The sequence below is a fragment of the Phasianus colchicus genome, unplaced genomic scaffold, assembly GCF_987193195.1.
Source record: "Phasianus colchicus unplaced genomic scaffold, bPhaCol1.hap1.1 HAP1_SCAFFOLD_78, whole genome shotgun sequence".
NCBI classification, from domain to species: domain Eukaryota; kingdom Metazoa; phylum Chordata; class Aves; order Galliformes; family Phasianidae; genus Phasianus; species Phasianus colchicus.
In genome coordinates, this window is record NW_028325251.1 from 129,936 (window position 1) to 151,647 (window position 21,712).

Below are 21,712 nucleotides of genomic sequence, written 5' to 3' on the forward strand. Positions count from 1 at the left end.
TTCTGGTTTTTTTTGTTTTGCTTTTGGTTTTTGATTTGTGATTTGTGCTCATTCTGGTTTCTTATTTTCTGTATTTGTGGTTTTTGTTTCGTTCCTTTTTGCTTTTTTGTTTCTATTTTATGCTTGTTTATTTTTTGCTTTTTTCTTTTTTCATTTTTACATCTTTTTGGTTTTTTGTGCTTGTGTGTTTTTTGTGCTTTTGTTTTTTGCTTTTCTTTTTAATTTTTTTCTGTTTATTTGTGGTTTTTGTTTTATGCTTGTGTGTTTTTGTTGCAATTTTTGTATGTTTGGTGTTTAGTTTGGGGTTTTTTTAATTTATGTTGGTTTTGCTTTTTATTTTCTTGGGTTTTTTTGTTTTTGTGTGTGTTTTTCTTTTTGTGCTTTTGTTGTTGTTGTTGTTGTTGTTTTAATATATCATTGTGTGTGTGTGTGTGTTTTCATTTTTTGTCCTTTTGTTCTTTTACATGTTTTGCCTGTTTTGTCTCTTTTTGTATTCTGGGTTTTTTTTGAACCGTTGTTTGTTCTTTTTTTTTTTTAGGTTTTCTGTTTTCTTCCCTTTTTCTTTTTTCTTTGCCTTTTTATTTAGTTTTTACTTTTCTGTTTTGGTTTGCTTTCTTTTGCTGTTGCTTAGTTTTCTTACCTGTTGTTTTTTTTCCTTTGCTTTCCACTGTTCTCTTCACTTGGGTTGGATTTTCATGGCAGTTTCTTTCTTTCCATTTCTTTTCTCTTTTTCCTGAATATTCCTTTTCATTTTATTCTTTTGTCCATTGCTTTGCTCTCCTTTGCTCTTGGTTTTCCTTCCTACCTTTCCTTTGCATGGCCTTTCATTCTGCTTGCTTTACTTAGTTCTCTTTTATTCCCTTTCTTTTTCTTTTCTGTTTCTTTTTCCGTTTACTTCCTCTTGCATTAGTTTGCCTATTTTTTTTTTGTTTGAATCCTTTGCTTTGCCATGATACAGCATTGTATGTCTTTGCCTTTTCTTTCCGTTCCCTTTCGTAGTTTTGCTTTGATTTTTCTTAGTCTTTTTTTTCTCCTGCCTGTTTTTCTTTCGTTTTGTTAGTTATTATTTATTTTCTGTTGGGTATTTTGTCCCCTTGGATGTCATAGGCTTTGTTTGCTTTTTTTTCCACTTAGTTTTCCTACTGCTTTCTACTTTGCTGCTTCTCTTTTATTCCTGTTTGTTTTCTTTTTTTTCTTTTTCTTTTTTTTTCCATGTACTCTCCTTAAATTTGTTAGCTTTTTTATTGTCTCAAGTGTTTCCTTGAATTCTTTACTTTGCCATATTCTTGCAGTCTATGCCTTAGCTTTTTGTTTGTCCTTTTTTCCCTTGGTTTACTTTACTACTTTTCTTTTCCTTTTCACATTTGTTTACTGCTCCTTTGGCTTTGCTTTCTGCTGTTTCTTTTCCTTTGTTGTTGGTTCTTTTTCTTTCCAGACCATGCCTTTGCATTATTTTTTTCTGTTCTAGAAGTATTGCTTTTCTTTTCTCCTCTTTTCAATGTAGTTTTTTTTGCATTCCATGAGCTCCTCTTTTTTTTTTTTTTTCTCATTACATTCTTCCTCCTTCCTTGTCCCCATGCCTGCCTGCTTCCTCTTACATTGCCTTTACTTACCTGACATTAGTCCTCTGGATTCTTCATTTTTATCTTTCCTTTGCTGACTTGTTTAACTCAAGCCAGCTCCCACGGCTTTCCTCCTCTGCTTGGTGCTTCCTCAGTGGCTCAGCTGGCTTCCCGCCTCCTGGGTGTCCTTGCCTCATGCCTCGACATGGACTGGAGGCTTTCATCAGATGGACGGCACATCCGTGCCCGGTAGCTACCCTTACCTCCTCCTCGGCATGACCACGAGCGCCTTCCCTTCCTCCAGAGAGATGGTTTGTCCTCATTAGCAGCCGCGGACTCCTGCACGGGCGCTAGCTGAGAAAGTGCATCTCTGGTGGAGGTCGCAGCATGCCCAGTAGCTACCCTTTCCTCCTCCCAGGCACGGATGGTTTGCTTCTGGCTGCACCACAGTCTCTTGTCATCTTTGCTGAGCCATCCAATTGAGGAGCAGATTTCTTTGCTCTTCTGTTGGTTGGTGTGGGTTCTTTTTGTTTCCATTTCTTGTCTCTTTTTCCGCTGGGTCGCATTGGTTTGCTCTCGTTTGTTCACTTGATTTCGTTTTCTTTACTGCTTCTTTGCTTAGGTTTCCAAAGTTTTTTTCATTTTTATTTTTATTTTTATTTTTATTTTTATTTTTATTTATTTTTATTTTTATTTTTATTTTTATTTTTATTTTTATTTTTATTTTTATTTTTATTTTTTCCTTTGGTTTGCTTTCCGTTTTGTTGTTCTTTCTTTTCCTTGGCTTTTTGGTTTTCTTGTTTTGCTTTGCTTTTCCTACTTTCTACTTTGCTTCTTCCCTTTTATTCTCTTTGCTTCCCTTTTTAATGTATTTGGCTATTTTTTTTTTTTTTGCGTTCTCATTTAGCTGTTGTTTGCTGGCATTTTTTTTCCCCGTCTTTGTCTGTATAAATCCTTTCATTCGCCATTGTATATTGTTGTCTTTGCTTTTTTTTGTTTTTCCCTTTTTGGGTTTGCTTTGGATATTTTTGTTTCTTTTTTTGTTGTTGGATTTTTCTTTTTTATTATTGTTTTTCCTTTTTATCTTTTTTTCTCTTTACTGTGTCATTTTTGCCCATTTCTTTTTGCTTTCCTTTTTTTTATGCTTAGTTCTTTTTTTTCCTGTTTGTTTTTTCATTTTGTTTTTTTTTTTCTTCATTTTGTGTGTGTGTTCTATGGTAATTTTTGTATTGTGTGTTTTATTGTAACTTTTGTATTTGTGGTGTGCATTGTTGGTATTTGTATTCTGGTTTTTTTTGTTTTGCTTTTGGTTTTTGATTTGTGATTTGTGCTCATTCTGGTTTCTTATTTTCTGTATTTGTGGTTTTTGTTTCGTTCCTTTTTGCTTTTTTGTTTCTATTTTATGCTTGTTTATTTTTTGCTTTTTTCTTTTTTCATTTTTACATCTTTTTGGTTTTTTGTGCTTGTGTGTTTTTTGTGCTTTTGTTTTTTGCTTTTCTTTTTAATTTTTTTCTGTTTATTTGTGGTTTTTGTTTTATGCTTGTGTGTTTTTGTTGCAATTTTTGTATGTTTGGTGTTTAGTTTGGGGTTTTTTTAATTTATGTTGGTTTTGCTTTTTATTTTCTTGGGTTTTTTTGTTTTTGTGTGTGTTTTTCTTTTTGTGCTTTTGTTGTTGTTGTTGTTGTTGTTTTAATATATCATTGTGTGTGTGTGTGTGTTTTCATTTTTTGTCCTTTTGTTCTTTTACATGTTTTGCCTGTTTTGTCTCTTTTTGTATTCTGGGTTTTTTTTGAACCGTTGTTTGTTCTTTTTTTTTTTAGGTTTTCTGTTTTCTTCCCTTTTTCTTTTTTCTTTGCCTTTTTATTTAGTTTTTACTTTTCTGTTTTGGTTTGCTTTCTTTTGCTGTTGCTTAGTTTTCTTACCTGTTGTTTTTTTTCCTTTGCTTTCCACTGTTCTCTTCACTTGGGTTGGATTTTCATGGCAGTTTCTTTCTTTCCATTTCTTTTCTCTTTTTCCTGAATATTCCTTTTCATTTTATTCTTTTGTCCATTGCTTTGCTCTCCTTTGCTCTTGGTTTTCCTTCCTACCTTTCCTTTGCATGGCCTTTCATTCTGCTTGCTTTACTTAGTTCTCTTTTATTCCCTTTCTTTTTCTTTTCTGTTTCTTTTTCCGTTTACTTCCTCTTGCATTAGTTTGCCTATTTTTTTTTTGTTTGAATCCTTTGCTTTGCCATGATACAGCATTGTATGTCTTTGCCTTTTCTTTCCGTTCCCTTTCGTAGTTTTGCTTTGATTTTTCTTAGTCTTTTTTTTCTCCTGCCTGTTTTTCTTTCGTTTTGTTAGTTATTATTTATTTTCTGTTGGGTATTTTGTCCCCTTGGATGTCATAGGCTTTGTTTGCTTTTTTTTCCACTTAGTTTTCCTACTGCTTTCTACTTTGCTGCTTCTCTTTTATTCCTGTTTGTTTTCTTTTTTTTCTTTTTCTTTTTTTTTCCATGTACTCTCCTTAAATTTGTTAGCTTTTTTATTGTCTCAAGTGTTTCCTTGAATTCTTTACTTTGCCATATTCTTGCAGTCTATGCCTTAGCTTTTTGTTTGTCCTTTTTTCCCTTGGTTTACTTTACTACTTTTCTTTTCCTTTTCACATTTGTTTACTGCTCCTTTGGCTTTGCTTTCTGCTGTTTCTTTTCCTTTGTTGTTGGTTCTTTTTCTTTCCAGACCATGCCTTTGCATTATTTTTTTCTGTTCTAGAAGTATTGCTTTTCTTTTCTCCTCTTTTCAATGTAGTTTTTTTTGCATTCCATGAGCTCCTCTTTTTTTTTTTTTCCTCATTACATTCTTCCTCCTTCCTTGTCCCCATGCCTGCCTGCTTCCTCTTACATTGCCTTTACTTACCTGACATTAGTCCTCTGGATTCTTCATTTTTATCTTTCCTTTGCTGACTTGTTTAACTCAAGCCAGCTCCCACGGCTTTCCTCCTCTGCTTGGTGCTTCCTCAGTGGCTCAGCTGGCTTCCCGCCTCCTGGGTGTCCTTGCCTCATGCCTCGACATGGACTGGAGGCTTTCATCAGATGGCCGGCACATCCGTGCCCGGTAGCTACCCTTACCTCCTCCTCGGCATGACCACGAGCGCCTTCCCTTCCTCCAGAGAGATGGTTTGTCCTCATTAGCAGCCGCGGACTCCTGCACGGGCGCTAGCTGAGAAAGTGCATCTCTGGTGGAGGTCGCAGCATGCCCAGTAGCTACCCTTTCCTCCTCCCAGGCACGGATGGTTTGCTTCTGGCTGCACCACAGTCTCTTGTCATCTTTGCTGAGCCATCCAATTGAGGAGCAGATTTCTTTGCTCTTCTGTTGGTTGGTGTGGGTTCTTTTTGTTTCCATTTCTTGTCTCTTTTTCCGCTGGGTCGCATTGGTTTGCTCTCGTTTGTTCACTTGATTTCGTTTTCTTTACTGCTTCTTTGCTTAGGTTTCCAAAGTTTTTTTCATTTTTATTTTTATTTTTATTTTTATTTTTATTTTTATTTTTATTTTTATTTTTATTTTTATTTTTATTTTTATTTTTTCCTTTGGTTTGCTTTCCGTTTTGTTGTTCTTTCTTTTCCTTGGCTTTTTGGTTTTCTTGTTTTGCTTTGCTTTTCCTACTTTCTACTTTGCTTCTTCCCTTTTATTCTCTTTGCTTCCCTTTTTAATGTATTTGGCTATTTTTTTTTTTTTTTGCGTTCTCATTTAGCTGTTGTTTGCTGGCATTTTTTTTCCCCGTCTTTGTCTGTATAAATCCTTTCATTCGCCATTGTATATTGTTGTCTTTGCTTTTTTTTGTTTTTCCCTTTTTGGGTTTGCTTTGGATATTTTTGTTTCTTTTTTTGTTGTTGGATTTTTCTTTTTTATTATTGTTTTTCCTTTTTATCTTTTTTTCTCTTTACTGTGTCATTTTTGCCCATTTCTTTTTGCTTTCCTTTTTTTTATGCTTAGTTCTTTTTTTTCCTGTTTGTTTTTTCATTTTGTTTTTTTTTTTCTTCATTTTGTGTGTGTGTTCTATGGTAATTTTTGTATTGTGTGTTTTATTGTAACTTTTGTATTTGTGGTGTGCATTGTTGGTATTTGTATTCTGGTTTTTTTTGTTTTGCTTTTGGTTTTTGATTTGTGATTTGTGCTCATTCTGGTTTCTTATTTTCTGTATTTGTGGTTTTTGTTTCGTTCCTTTTTGCTTTTTTGTTTCTATTTTATGCTTGTTTATTTTTTGCTTTTTTCTTTTTTCATTTTTACATCTTTTTGGTTTTTTGTGCTTGTGTGTTTTTTGTGCTTTTGTTTTTTGCTTTTCTTTTTAATTTTTTTCTGTTTATTTGTGGTTTTTGTTTTATGCTTGTGTGTTTTTGTTGCAATTTTTGTATGTTTGGTGTTTAGTTTGGGGTTTTTTTAATTTATGTTGGTTTTGCTTTTTATTTTCTTGGGTTTTTTTGTTTTTGTGTGTGTTTTTCTTTTTGTGCTTTTGTTGTTGTTGTTTTTTTAATATATCATTGTGTGTGTGTGTTTTCATTTTTTGTCCTTTTGTTCTTTTACATGTTTTGCCTGTTTTGTCTCTTTTTGTATTCTGGGTTTTTTTTGAACCGTTGTTTGTTCTTTTTTTTTTTTAGGTTTTCTGTTTTCTTCCCTTTTTCTTTTTTCTTTGCCTTTTTATTTAGTTTTTACTTTTCTGTTTTGGTTTGCTTTCTTTTGCTGTTGCTTAGTTTTCTTACCTGTTGTTTTTTTTCCTTTGCTTTCCACTGTTCTCTTCACTTGGGTTAGATTTTCATGGCAGTTTCTTTCTTTCCATTTCTTTTCTCTTTTTCCTGAATATTCCTTTTCATTTTATTCTTTTGTCCATTGCTTTGCTCTCCTTTGCTCTTGGTTTTCCTTCCTACCTTTCCTTTGCATGGCCTTTCATTCTGCTTGCTTTACTCAGTTCTCTTTTATTCCCTTTCTTTTTCTTTTCTGTTTCTTTTTCCGTTTACTTCCTCTTGCATTAGTTTGCCTATTTTTTTTTGTTTGAATCCTTTGCTTTGCCATGATACAGCATTGTATGTCTTTGCCTTTTCTTTCCGTTCCCTTTCGTAGTTTTGCTTTGATTTTTCTTAGTCTTTTTTTTCTCCTGCCTGTTTTTCTTTCGTTTTGTTAGTTATTATTTATTTTCTGTTGGGTATTTTGTTCCCTTGGATGTCATAGGTTTTGTTTGCTTTTTTTTCCCTCCGTTTTTCCTACTGCTTTCCAATGTTTTCTCTACTTTTGTTGATTTCTTCCTTGCGGTTTCTTTCTTTCCGTCGTTTTTTTTCCTATGAATATTGCTACGAATTGCTGTGGATCTGGTAACTCTTATACATGCCAGAAATGTGTCACCCTTAACACTTATCACTAACACAAAATGGCAACCACTAGCCACATCCAAAAAAGGTAGATCTTGTGCCTAATGCAAAAGGGTATCCCTGAATCCTAAACCCCAATCCAAACCTCAAAGGGCAACCATTAAACCAAACCAAAAATGGGTACCCATCACTCTTACCGCTTCTCCAACACGGTAACCCTTTACCCTTCCGTAACGGCACAACCCCGAACCCAAACTGATAACAAGCCTAACCCCAGAGAGAAACCGGTAACACAAACCCCAAACCGTTTGCCTTAATGCTTCGCCCTCAGCCAAAAGGGTGACCTTTAAAGCTGACCCGAATGCAGAATGCTTGACACGTAACCCTGAAGCAGAACCCCATCTGGGAAGCCCTAAGCCGAAAGCCGAACCCAAGAGGGTAACTCAGCACTCACCAATCACACAAACGGTAACACTTCGCCACAACCCAGAGCGGGATGAGGCTGAGCTTCTCTGCTGCCGGGGCTGCTCTGAGGCACAGGGCACGGCGAGCGGCTGCGGGCAGCGCAGCTCACAGAGGAGGTGCCTGCACCCAGCTGCCTTGGGCAGGGCCCTCCGTCCTCATGGAAACGCACTGTGACAGCATAAAGGCTCCAGGGGCCCAGCTGATGTCATCTGTGCTGTGACGTGCTCTGTGCTGGTGCTCTGCCTGGCCTGGAGCCAATGCCTCCAGCTTGTAGTTTCATGGCGTCTTAGTGTTTTTTGTGTGTTATTTTCTGTTTGCTTTTTGTTTTTTCTTTTTCTTTTTTTTTTTTTTTTTGTCAGTTGTCATCTCTGCTTTGCCATGACATTAAATCCTGTTTCTTTGGTGTTCTGTTGGTTGTGTTTCTTTATATTTTGGGATATGGATATGGGATCAATTTGGGATAGGATACGGGGGTATCGACTTGGGATTAGATGTGCACATGGAATGAATATGGTCTGGGATATGGATAGAGGATGAGATACGGGATGGGAAAAGGGGAGATGGTTATGGAATGGGCTGTAGATATGGGATGGATTTGGGATATGGGTATGGGATGGAGATGAGGGTCTGTATATGTGTTATACATATGTATATGTATAAAACATATATATATATATATATTGCCCCCACCCCATGGGAACAGTGTGGTCTGTGGTGGGGGACACACAGAAGGGGCCCCCCAGCTTTGGAATGTGACACCATGGGGGGATGCGGGGGCGCCCCCAGCTGTGGGACTGTCCCCAACTCTGGGGTGTGACACTGTCAAGGTGACATAAAAGTGTCCCCAACTTTGGGGTTCAACACTGTGGCAGTGTCCCCAATGCTGGGGTGTGACACCATTGGAGTGACAGAGAGGTGTCCCCAACTACTTGGTGTGACACTGTGGGGGTGTCCTCAACTTTGGGGTGTGACACCATTGGGGTGACACAGATTTGTTCGCAGCTTTGGGGTGTGACACTGTGGGGATGACATAGGGGAGTCCCCAGCTTCAGGGCGTCACACTCTGGAGGCATCCCCAACTTTGGGGATGTGACACCATGATGCGGTGTCCCCACTTCCCCTGGAAAGTCTTCAAGCTGCTCACGGTGTCCCCAACTTCGACAGAATGTCCCCAGGGGGGTCCTTTTGTCCCCTCTGCGTGAGGATGACACCCAATGACAATGACACCCTGTCAGAGCTGTTCCACACTGATGTCACCCCTAGTCCCCTCTGGTGGTGGCACAGAGTTCACCCCTGTGTGCATCCCTGTCCTCGTGACAGACGATGGTGACAGCTCCAGAGGGCGCCGGTGTCACTGGGTCCGGCTGTAGGCAGGCCTGGAGGGGTGACAAAGGACAGTGTGAGGCTCAGTGACAGCACGGTGACTGTGTGGGGCCACCTGTGCCTGCCCCCATGTGGTGGTCAGAGCACAGGGAATGCTGTCACCCGAGAGATGGTGACACACAAGTGATGGTGATACAAAAGTGATGGTGACAAAAGTGACAGCCAGTGATGGGGACACTGTGCCACAGCTGTTCCACACTGAGGTCACATGCAGTCACCTTTTTAACAGTGTCACCAGAGTGATGGTAACACCCAATGACAGAGACAACAGTGACACCCAATGATGGTGACACCCCAAGAACAGTGACACTCAGTGGTACCCAGCAATGGTGACAACAGAGACACCCAAAAGCAGTGACACCCTGGCTGGGTGGATGGGGGGAGAGCAGTGGATGTAGTCTACCTTGATTTCAGCAAGGCATTTGACACTGTCTCCCACAACATCCTTATAACGAAGCTGAGGAAGTGCGGGATAGATGAGTGGACAGTGAGGTGGGTTGAGAACTGGCTGACTGGCAGAGCACAGAGGGTTGTCATTGGCGGTGCAGAGTCTGGTTGGAGACCTGTAACCAGCGGTGTTCCCCAGGGGTCGGTGCTGGGACCGGTCCTGTTCAACATCTTCATCAATGACCTTGATGAGGGGGTAGTGGCCACCCTCAGCAAGTTTGCTGATGATACGAAGTTGGGAGGATTGGCTGACACGCCCGAAGGCTGTGCTGCCATTCAGCGAGACCTGGACAGGCTGGAGAGCTGGGCAGTAAGGAACCAGATGAAGTTTAACAAAAGCAAGTGTAGAGTCTTGCACCTAGGGAGGAATAATTGCATGCACCGGTACAGGTTGGGGGATGACCTGCTGGAGAGGAGCTCTGTGGAGAGGGACCTGGGTGTCCTGGTGGACGACAGGTTGGCCATGAGCCAGCAGTGTGCCCTTGTGGCCAAAAAGGCCAATGGCATTCTGGGGTGCATTAAAGGGAGCGTGGCCAGCAGGTCGAGGGAGGTGATCCTCCCCCTCTACTCTGCCCTGGTAAGGCCTCATCTGGAGTACTGTGTCCAGTTCTGGGCTCCCCAGTACAAAAAAGACAGGGATCTCTTGGAAAGAGTCCAGCGGAGAGCCACAAAGGTGGTGAAGGGCCTGGAGCATCTCCCCTATGAGGAAAGGCTAAGTGATCTGGGTCTGTTTAGCCTTGAGAAGAGAAGACTGAGAGGGGACCTGATCCAGGTCTATAAATATCTAAGGTGTGGGGGGCAAAGTGGCGAGGCCAGACTCTTTTCAGCAGTGTGCGGAGACAGGACAAGGGGAAATGGCCAGAAGCTGGAGCATAGGAAGTTCCGCACCAATGTGCGCAAGAACTTCTTTACGGTGAGGGTGACGGAGCACTGGAACAGGCTGCCCAGGGAGGTTGTGGAGTCTCCTTCTCTGGAGATATTCAAGACCTGCCTGGACGCCTACCTGTGCGACCTGGTGTAGGGATCCTGCTTTGGCAGGGGGGTTGGACTCGATGATCTCTGGAGGTCCCTTCCAACCCCTACGATTCTGTGATTCTGTGATTCTGTGATTCTGTGATTCTGTGACACCCAATGATAGCGACACCTGAAGACAGTCACAATGGTGACACCCAGTGATGGTGACAGCTGTTGACGGTGAGACCCAATGACACCTGGAGGCACCCAATGACGGTGACATTCAAAGACGGTGATAACGGTGACACCCAAGTGATGCCCACACCCAATGACACCCAATGACGGTGACAGCAGTCACCCTGTGCCCCTCTGGGTCATCTCCAGACCCTTCCAGTAGACAACAGGTCCCTTGGAACCCACCTAAGGACCCCCCAGACCCTACAAGTCCTCTCAGGGACATCCTCAGATCCTTCTGAATCCCTCTGAGGATGTCCTGGACACACCTGGGACTCCCTGGACCCCACAGGATCCTTCTGGGACATCTCCAGACCCTTCTGGATGAATCCACAGACCCCATGGATCAACATGAGAACCCCCTGGACCCGCCAAGTCCTCTCTGGAACATCCCCAAACCATTCTGGATGACTCCAGGACCATTCAGACCCTCATGAGGACTCCCTGCACTGTACCAGACTCTACTGGGACATCTTCAGATCAGACCAGTGTCTCACTCCGATTTATAGGAGGGAGAGGAGGTTCTTTTAATATCTGTATACCCGGCGTGAGATTAAGAAACAACGGTTCAAATGTTGGTCCGACCAGTTTATTACAGATCTTAATTAGGGAGATGGGGAAGGGGAGGACGGACGCTATTATGAGTTACGGTAATGGGGAAGGAAAGGAGGGCGATAGAAAAGGTAGGAAAGAAGAAGCAAGGAGTCTTTATAGGAAGAAAGAGGGACATAGTCACCACCATGGATCCAGCGTGGTTCGTAGTTCAGCCTTTGATCTTCAGTAGTGGTGGGTCATCGGGCATTGTTGTTGATGGCGACGACGACAATGGTGACCATGGTGATGATGGCCCTTTTTCAATGCTTTCAAAGTGGTCAAGTCAGCTGTCTTTGGAGTGACAGCTCAAATCCAAAGTGGTTGAGTCAGCTCTCCTTGGAGTGGCAGTTTCTGGCTCTGGGATCTCAGCAGAAATTTCTTTGTTCCCACCTTCCGGGCCTTGCCAGCAGATAAGAGGGAGCAGGGATGCCCATCTGCATCCTGTTTTTCACAGGACACGATGGTATCGTTCCCCAATTTTCCCATACAAGGCTGGAGCTATTTAGTCACAGGCCAGATCTTCCGCCAGTAAGCACTTCTGACCACTCTCTTCCAGAGGTAAGCAACTCTGGAGGAAGGGGCTTTCAAATGTTCCCAGAGGGATGTCAATTGTCATATGGTAGCACCCATCTCTTGCCTCCTCAACAAATCAATCAGAGTCTTATCACAAGAAATACCTCAGGAAGCAAGCTTTGAGCCAAAAAACAAAGAAAGATTCTCACAACCAGAGACTTCTCAGTGCTCCTGGACTCCTAGTGGGAGCTTACAGATCTTTCCAGGGGCCCATGGGATCAACCTGGGGACTCTCTGGATGCCCCAGTACCACTCTGGGATAACTCCAGACCCTTCTGGATGAGTCTGGAACCCCCTGGATGCCCCCAGACCTCTCCAGGACTTCTCCTGCAGATCCTTTTGCATGATTCAAACGGGGGATAAGGGGGGTTCAGCAGGGGGTGGGAGGGGGAGAAATGAGCTAGTGAGGCTTCTGTGGGGTGGAAAGGGGGTCTGGGAGGAGAGAGTGCTAGTTGGGGGGGGGGGGGAAGAGGAGAGGAAAAGAAGACAGGGGACCCTGGGGGTGCAAACAGAGGGGACTGGGGAATGGTAGGAGATTCTATGATGTGAATGGGGGAATTGGAGCAGGGGAACTTGAGGGGACAGGGAATTCTGGGGGTCAGATAGAACGGACGGGGGAGGGGGATGAATCTAGGGGAGAAAATGGGAAGACTTGGGGGGGTCGGGGGAGAGAATGGGGACACAACGGATCAGTGAGAGACAGACACGGAAGCCTGGGGGTCAGAATGGGGAACAGGGGCAGACAGTGACGGAGGAACTGAGGGGACGGGTAGAAGAGGACTCCAGCGATGAGAATGGGGGAAGTGGAGGTGGGGAACGGGGGGGGAGAGCGTAAGCCCAGCGGTCAGACTGAGGGACTCGGGAGGTTGTGGGCGACCCGCGGCGGGGGGGGTGGGTGTGGGGGGAAGGCAGTGAAACACCGTGGGTGGGGGGGAAGGGCGGGGGGCACAGGGCACCTCCCGCCGCCGAGCAGAGGCCCTGAGCAGCAGAGGACCCACGCGGCCAAGACAGGACGGCCCCAGCCCCGATGCCCCGGGTGCCCCCGCCGCCCCCGAACACCCACTCGTAGAAGCTGAGGCGGAGCTGAGGCGGCGCTCGGAGTCCCGGGGCTGCGCCGCGGCGCTGGGGCAGCGCGGGGCCCCGCTCCGCTTCCGCATGGCCGCGTCCTCGGGTCGCCGCGTGATGACGTCACTCCGCGGGGAGCGGGGACGGCGCGTCGCTCGAGCAACGGCCGCGCCGGGGCGCTGTCGCTATGGAGACGCCGCCGCGCATGCGCTGTCGCCGCGGGGACGGCTTCCCGCGCCGCAAGGAGGGAGGGCGCGCTGTCGCCGTGGCAGCGCGGCCTGCACGCACGGCCTGAAGCCCGAGTGGGGCTCGAGGGGCAGCGGGGGGCGAAGAAGGGTGGGGGGGAACGGAGAGCCCTCAGGGATCTCCTGGGGAGGTGGGGGAGCGACTGGGGGAGGGCTGAGCTCCGGGGATGGCGGCTGTGAGTGGGGCTGTGGGGTGGGACATCCGCAGGGAGATGCAGCCAAACAGGGGGATGTGGGCAGAGCATGGAGGTGTGGGAAAAGGAAGACGGGCATCTGGACAACAGCGTGAGAGCCAGGCTGATAGGGAGGGAGCGAGGGAGGGAGGAATGGGAAGAAAGGGAGGGAGGGGGGAGGGAAATGGAAAAAGGGGAAAAAAAGGGGACAAGGGAAAAGAAGGAAAGGAAAGGAAGAAGGAGAGAGGGGAAGAGGGGCAGAAAGGAAGTAGAAAAGGGAAAAAGTCCAGAGCTTGGCCTGGGTGGTATTGCAATGTAGAAGGGCTTCAGGTATCTTGTTAGGTGCACAAGAAGGAGTTCATGCAGCAATAAATGATATTGTTGTGTTCATGTAGGTCAGAGTGGTAGAATTGAAGCAGATGGAGATAAGATATGGCACCAAAGTGAAATACTGCACAACATAAGACGATGTGAGCTGAAACCAACGTGACTTCCTGGCTTCCCAAATTGCACTGGTTAAAGAAGTTATTTGTGGGGATGGTGTGTGTAATCGCTGTATGTATGCATCCTTCCTTGTAGTGTGATTGGACTGTGGAGATGTATCTCTAAGTATGAAAGGTCAAAGGTGGTGAGGATTAGGATGTGAACATCATAATCCTCAAAGGAAAAGGGGGGATTGATGTGGGGTGCTCTGTTCAGCAGTAGGGATTAGCAGATCAGTTTAAGAACCAGCGTATGAGTTTAGCAAAAGGAATCCATGAGTGATCGTTCTCAAACTTTCATTTCAGCTTTAGTGGGAGAACAGCCTCGTTCCTCCTCAATAACTTTGCATGGGGACACAAATGAATACTTCTACCTTCTGCCTCCATGACTGTGCCTCACGAGAAGCACCAGAGTCCCAGTAGAATACTTTTATCTTTTGCCTCAAAACGCGCGAGGACATTTTCCTCGGGTCCCACATACACTGCTAGGAAAAAGTGGCTCACTATGGCCTTACCAGCTGCTCCGCTCGGCAGCCAGTAACGTCTGAGTGCGAAAACACAATGCGCTGATGGAACTGCATGTTAAGCTCTGCACATTGCCACAGCGCTGCGTTCCTGCCAGGGCTGCTGTCTGTGTGCAGGGATAGGATTAGGAAAGCCAAGGCACAGGTGGAGCTGAACTTGGTGTGGGATGTGAAAAATAACAAGAAGGGGTTCTACAGGTACGCAGGCAGAAGACAGGCCAAGGAGAGCGTTCCCCCTCTGATAAATGAGGACAGAGAACTGGCTTCCTCAGACATGGAAAAAGCTGAGCTGAGGTGCTCAATAAGTGTCTTGCCTCGGTCTTCATTGGTGGTCAGGCTCCTCCCCATGCCTGCCAGGACCTGAAGAGAGGAAAGTGGGACTAAAGAAGGCTTCTCTGAGAGCTGCCGCTGCACGTGCAGAGGTGAGTCCTTGGTGAACACAGACATGGCTCTTGTTCTTCTCAGCGCCTCCGTCTGTCAGAAGTGAAAGAGACTGCAGAGTCCCAAGGGAAATGGTGTCCTGTTACTACACTCACTTTGTTTCTTTCCAGTCGTCACACCTTCTTCTACTGTCTTCTTCTGCGGTTCCTTCTTCACTGTCCTCTCTCCTCTTTTTTCATGTGCTCTCCTTTTACTGTTCTCTTCATAGCACGATCTGCTCTTCTTTACTGCTCTTTTTGTTTTCTGCTCTTCTGTACTCACTTCTCTTCTGCTCTTCTCATTTGCCACTTTCCTCTCTTACTGTCTCTTGTACTTCTCCCAGACTTCCTTTCTCGCTTTTCCTCTTCAGTTTCTCTCCACTTCTGCTTTTGTCTTCTCTGTATACGCTCTGTATACGCTCTGTATACGCTAATACCTCTTTTGCTTTTCTCCTTGTCTGCTTGTTTTTCTTACCTACATCCTTTTTCTTCTTCTCTGCTCTTCTTTCTTTCTTGTCTGTTCTCCTTCTGCTCTTATCCTTCTCAGCGTCTCTTCCCTTTATTCTCTCCGCTACTGCTCATCTCTTTTGCTGTCTTGCCTGTATCCTATTGTGCTTTTCATCTTCTGCGCTTCTTCCTTACCGGTATCCTTAATTTTATCCTCTCTTCTGTTCTTTTTCTCTTCTTCTCCGTGTCCAATGTCTGCATCACAACTCTGTCAGAATTAGTTTTGGGGTGGAAAAAGGTACCCAGGTACATAGGTTTGTACAGTAGAACCTCCTACACTTTGCCTGAAAGGTGATCCAAAGGAGCCCTCAGGAACCAAGACCACAAAGGAGCTGCTTTTGAATGGAGAATTTTCCAGAGTTCCTTCCAGTCGTTGCTCAGAGGAACTGAGGTTTTTATCCTTGTATCTCTGCAGAAAAGCAGGGTGGAGGGAACACATATGGTGAGGTGCTCGGGTGAAATTGCCCTCCTTGCACAAACAGCCTGTTTGTGTCCATGTGATGCACGGTGAAGAGAAGCCTGCTGTTCTGTGAGTAAGCCTGCCAAAAGGGAGTTCTGGCCTTTTTGGCAAGTCTCTGAGGTGAGGTCTTTAGACAGGCTGGTTGTTTTGCTGCGGAAATGCCATTTCAGCTGTTTGTTGCCACGCTTGATTGGTGCTTGTATGAAAAACATTCATCATCTAGACAAGCAGTGCTCTAGCACCAGGGAAGGGAAAAACCTCATGTACATCCAGTCTTCTCCATGGGCCTTATGTTGCTTTTCCACAGAGTCTCTAAATGCCTGTGGAAATCACGGGGGGGTGCGGGGGGCAAGGGGATGGGGAAGAGATGAGGGGCAATTTGTGCGCATCCTGTGCCCACGGAGCAGGTATTACCTACAAAGAGCTAGGAACCCTTCACGGCATCCTGGACTTGTTTACTTTCCTTGTTTGAGCGTGATGGTTTTGTAGGTACTTTGTGCATTTTAAGTAACTGTCAACTCTGCTGAGACAACAGGCGTCCTAGAGAGAGCCTTGCTGTACCCTTTTTGTTTGGGCTGTTTTATTCCCTCCTGAGATTAAAAGGGACTGTGGTCTTGCTTAGCAAAGGGAAGCGTGTGCATGCTTCCAAAGCAAAGGCAGGTAGGTGCGTGCTTGCTTAGCAAAGGCAGGTAGAGGCATGTGATGCGAAGGCAGATGGTTGCTTGTGAAGCCATGTCAGGTGGTGTGTGCTGGTGTGTCAGAGTTGAAGATGCCCGAGCTGTGTGACAGCTCTGAGAGTGGGATGGCCAAGGAAGAAGCCTATGGTCCTAGCCCCCTGGGGAGAGAGTGAGATCACTAAAGGGAGGGAGGATTCTTAGACTCTGAGGGGTCTAGAAAGGGAGCTGAAAGGTTTGGGGCTCCCTTGCTGTGCTCTGCGCAGGCTGTGGCAGTGCTGGGGTTTATTTTGGAGTCAGTCTGAAAACAAAATGAGACAAGGGGGTTTTCTGTGCAGTTTGAAGCCTGTTTGAAACCTGCTTTGAACTCTGCTGCCAGGGCTGCAGCCCAGGGTAGGCACCCTGTCCCCACAACTGCTGACCACGTTCTTTCCTTCTATGCAGTGACCACGTCCAGCCCTACAAAGACACTTTACATCATGTCGGACACCAAAGTGTCTGCGCTGACCACGTCTGTGATGGGTGAGGCTGATAGGGAGGGAGGGAGGGAGGGAGAGGGGGAGGGAAATGGAAAAACGGGAAAAAAAGGGAAGAAGGGAAAAAAAGGGGAGAAGGGAAGGGAAAGGAAGGGAAGGGAATGTTGGTTCTGCATTTGATATTAAAAAGTAGCAATTGGTTTGAAGAAGTAGAACATAATGCATTTGTATTCTGTAACTTATCCTTAGCAATAGTTGATCTAAGAAGTAAAACACTGTATATGTTAGCGGCATGTTTTAGAAACATAATTACTGAAGTACCTAACAAATTCTTTCTCTCAAAACTGCAGTAGATTTTCAATGTTCTAAACAATGTGCGTATAGTATTCTGAACTAGAAAACCTACTGTAACGTTGTTCATTAGACCGGCAGAAGCGAAATACATCTAACAAACCTACAAGGAGTCAGGGCCTTTACACAAAGCAGAACTGTCCCACTCTGTGGGAATGTTAGGATGCCACAGGCAGGCTCCAAGATGCTCCCCTCTATCCTCCTCCTGAGCTTATTTCTATGCAAGGACAGATGAATGACCAGAACAGTGACCCAGTGTAAAAGGGGGACAAATGTTAGGGGGGGTAATTAAACAATCAAGAGGCTATGTTTATGTTGTAAAACAGACATCCAAAAACTGCGACCAAATGTTTGTTGAGAAAGCAATTGTTAGAAGGCAATTAAACAATTAAGGTATTTGTGTTTGGGCGGCAAAGATTTATGCTTACTTGGTATTTGTATGATTAGTGAAACATCGCGAAAGAGGGTGAACCTGCAGTACTCAGCCAATGAGGAACCAGGGCAGAAAGAGAGAAGTGTCAGGCAGTAGGGGATAAAAGATGTAACACTGTTTTCTCGGGGCTCTCCTGCTTGCAGGAGGCCCGCCATTGCAATTGCAAATAAAATCTGCTTTATCAGATACCATCCTAGAAAATTATTTGGATATTTCCTACGAAGGGAAGGGGAGGGAAGGGAAGGGGATGGCAGGGAAAGGGAGGGCAGGGGAGGGGAGAGAAGAAGGGAAGAAGGGAAGAGGGGAAAGCATCCAAAGCTTGGCCTGGGTGGTATTGCAATGTAGAAGGGCTTCAGGTATGTTGTTAGGTGCACAAGAAGGAGTTCATGCAGCAATAAATGATATTGTTGTGTTCATGCAGGTCAGAGTGGTAGAATTGAAGCAGATGGCGATAAGATATGGCACCAGAGTGAAATACTGCACAACATAAGACGATGTGAGCTGAAACCAACGTGACTTCCTGGCTTCCCAAATTGCACTGGTTAAAGAAGTTGTTTGTGGGGATGGTGTGTGTAATCGCTGTATGTATGCATCCTTCCTTGTAGTGTGATTAGGGTTCTCACAAAACTGCAGTAGATTTTCAATGTTCTGAACAATGTGGGTGTGGAGAGCGTGATTGAGACCTGGCTGGCTGAGAAAGGCCACACAGACAGTATTTGTCTAGTGAGACGAGAGTCCTTGAGCAATGTAACAGGATGTAAACAAGGCTAACGAGGAGAGAGTCCTTGAGCAAAGTAACAGGATGTGTAGGAAGGTAGGAGAATGTAGAAATAAGAAAGATGAATGGCATGGTCTAATCACAAAAAGTACAAAGAAGGGCTGGGGCAACAAGTAGCTGAAGAGCCTATCAGGAGCTCGGGCTTTGCAATGTGTATGAGCTTCATTAGCGCCAACATAAATGCACGCAACCTTCTGATTAAAGTTGAGACTTTCTGATCAATTCTGTGGTCGTGTGTTTGTCTCCCGCCGAGCTTCGACTAATGGTGACCCCGACGTGATACCCGTTGGATAGAACCAGACGAGCGGCGTAGGAAGTTTGGGTCCCTAAGCAGCGGGGACGGCGAAAGCACTCCGAGAAAGAAGAGGTGCCGCGCCTCAGGACACTCTGTGAGACCTGACCGATACGGGCTGCTGGACCTTGCAAGGCTGCAACAGCGCTGAAACTTAGGTATGGAAAGGGAAGCAGCTTATCAATTATTTACTCGCTTTTTAGAAGAGCGTGGGATAAAAGGAACAGATCTTAAAAAAGGGCTCCCTGGATTATTGGCCTATGGTCAGAGCCGGGGTTTGCTTGTTAACCCTCATTCAGTCCATGAGCTGAGTGAGTGGCGGAAGTTTGGAGATGTGTTGTGGGAGGCTACGATAGAGGACAATAAAGTAGCAAGGAAACTGGGGAAGTTATGGAAGGCAGTTCATAATGAATTGCTTCAGAGTCAGGGTGAGAAAAGGGCAGCTCAACAAGTTGTGGGGGCACACCAGCGAAATGAGGGTTATGGGAATTGGCTGCCAGCAGTTCCTCCTGCTGTAAGCACAATCGTTATCCCAGCCGAACGGGCTGCGGGCTCAGAGCCAGTAAATGCTCCAGCCGTGGGCTCGGGGCCAATGACTGTTCCAACTGTGCCTTGTGGAACCATTAACCCCTTCAGCAACTGCCCTAGAAAAGCAAGGCGATGAGCCGGTCCCTGGGGCAGAAAGTGCCCTGGCGGAGGCAATCGCAAGAGAGCACAGAGAGGCATGGGCGAGCATAGCGAAAGCATGCATGGAGCAGCGGGATGGTGAAGGGGCGGCGGCGGTGCAGGAATTGGCGTGCCCTGTGACCTATACTCCTTTGGCTGCAGGAGGAATGCAGGCAACCATATCAGCATTAGACTGGAAATTATTGTCACAGCTGAGGGCTCCAGTTAGCCAGTGTGGAGTCACGGGTGAGCCAGTGAAGCAAATGTTGGATTTTATCTGGGGTTCACAAATATTGCTACAAGCAGACATAAGGGGAGTAGCAAAGTTGATATTTACTCAGCATCAGTTATTGCTGTTTAATGCTCACTGGCAAGATCTGTGCCAGCAGAGTGTGATGATTCAGAGGCAGCCAGGAGATCCGCTGCATGGGGTAACACTTGATGAACTACTAGGGCTGGGACCATACGTGAGGACGGAGACTCGAGCCCTCTTAGGTCCGGACAAATTGAGAGAATCTATGCAATTGGCTAGGCAGGCCATGTCCAGAATTAGGGCACCAGGTGGACTCCCCTCATGCATGGGAATCCAGCAAGGAAGGAGTGAGGATTTCGGGAGCTTTATTGATAGGATAGCGACAGCTATAGAGGCTGCAGGGGTACCTGAATACAGGAAGGGAGCTATGTTAAAACAATGTGCATTACAAAATTGCAATTCTACAACTCGGGGAGTTTTAAACACATTGAGTAGTGGATGGACAATAGAAGAAGCACTAGAGCGAATATCAAATATACCTAGTGGTCCACAAGCATTATTAGTGAAGGCAATGGCAGATCTGGGTGAGGGATTAAAAGCCCAGGCACAAGCTAGTCAGTCGCAGGTAATGGCAGCTCTTGCACCTTTGCAAGTGTCAGAAGTCCACACACGCTGAGCAACAGATGACACTCCTGCATGAAACACTGGCAGCAAAGGACTAGTGATAGCACCAGAAAAGATCCAGCATACGTCCCCCTGGAAATATCTCGGACTGATATTAAATGATAAAATCGTCATGCCGCAAAAGCTTCAATTGATAAGGACTTAAAACGACACCCAAAAATTACTAGGAGACCTGCAGTGGCTACAGCCCATAGTCAGCATTCCAAATGAACTTATAGAATCATTGCGGTCTATATTGCGGGGAATGGTTGTGCGTACTCCCATTGCAGCTCACGGAACCCACAAAAAGAACGGTGTCAGGATGCGAAACGATGAGAAAGACTGAAACCAGGCTTGAAACGACCATGAACTCATAGTGATTGGGATTGTGTGCTTCTTATTATTTGGTTTTGCTTTGTAACTTGTTGTATTTCAAATAGCAGAGTAGTAACCGTTGTTGTGTGGTTTTTATTTTTTTATTATTTTTTTTTTAGTAATAGATTGAATGTGAATTAACAGGATTTAATGTTACTAATGCTGAAATCTATGGAGATAGCTATTTTAATGTATTAGTAGTGCTAAGACAAAACCTGGAAAGGAATCCCAAGCAAAGGGATGACCTTATATTACAGAATGATTAACTCTCTTTCATCCCACTATTCGGGAATTTAAAATATGATCATGAAGCACCTGAGACAAAGGCACACGCTAAGAGAGTTAACCTTGATAGTTTATTCTGCAAGCAGATGTTCCATTTGGCCTCTGTATCACGCACTGGCCATGCGGATGCAGTGTACAAATGGAAAATACTCTTTGGACCCTGAGAAGAACAAAAGAAAGAGAGAATCTGTGGTGGGTGAGAGAGGAAAAGTGCACCTTGAAGCAGGGGACGCCCTGCTGGCACTGCCTATCGCATTCACCACCCTTTTTCTGCAGGTTGTTGTTTCTCGAGGGTCAGTAAGTAATAATGCCCCTAGTTCTATCTGGCATGCAAAGTTCCTCAACTATTAATTTTCTATTAGCCCAAAGGCACAATCATGAGCACTCTAAAAGCATCTGTTGTACAAATCTTAGTGATTTTTCAAAATCAATATATCAGAATATATAAAAGTTGAAGACTTCTTTCAAAGCAGTTAGAGATTAGCACAGAATGGGGCCCTTGGGGATTTATTTCCAGGTTGCAGAAAGTTGGGCTGCAGACCAAACACGTTTGTTCTTTTTAGTAGGTTAACAGTATTTCTTGTCATGATGTTATGTTTGCCTTGTTTCCTTTCTCACACTTATAGTATTGTCAATCGAGGCCTTGATTGAGTTATACTGATTGTATTATTAATATAATTAGTGTTATTATTTTATAGTATGGTAGAAGTTTGCTAATAAACAAAAAAGGGGGAAATGTGGGAACGTAAGAAAAAACTGCATGGAGCAGCAGCTGCGGAGCAAGATAAGTGGCATGAGAACCAAGGACACCTTCAGAAGAAGAAAGAACATCTCACGGCTCTGATTGGCTAAGCAGACAAATGCCACTTCAAGGGTATGAGAGGAATTGTTGGTAGATACAGATTCAGTCAGACATGCCACGCTGCAAAATCGCGCCACTATAGACTTTTTACTGCTGGCTCATGGGCACGGATGTGAGGACTTTGATGGAATGTGCTGCATGAACCTCACGGAACACTCGTCATCAATACACCAACAAAT

At 44.9% G+C, this 21,712-nt stretch overlaps 1 protein-coding gene and 1 long non-coding RNA gene across 3 annotated transcripts; both read left to right on the plus strand.

Annotated features, from left to right (window-relative positions):
* Nucleotides 1-12,960: 12,960 nt before the first annotated feature.
* On the plus strand, nucleotides 12,961-20,903 carry LOC149911605 (uncharacterized). Of its 2 annotated transcripts, none has more exons than XR_016463119.1 (4): nucleotides 12,961-14,461; nucleotides 15,381-16,621; nucleotides 17,781-18,587; nucleotides 20,002-20,903. It is a non-coding gene; the product is annotated as an uncharacterized LOC149911605 (long non-coding RNA). The 2 variants fall into 2 exon arrangements; XR_016463120.1 differs by having other exon boundaries at nucleotides 20,008-20,903.
* LOC149911606 (uncharacterized) lies at nucleotides 19,094-19,997 on the plus strand (the record flags this gene model as incomplete). Its single annotated transcript, XM_090133604.1, has 1 exon — nucleotides 19,094-19,997. A coding segment is annotated over exon 1 (819 nt), but the record flags the coding sequence as incomplete, so codon positions are not given.
* Nucleotides 20,904-21,712: the final 809 nt, after the last annotated feature.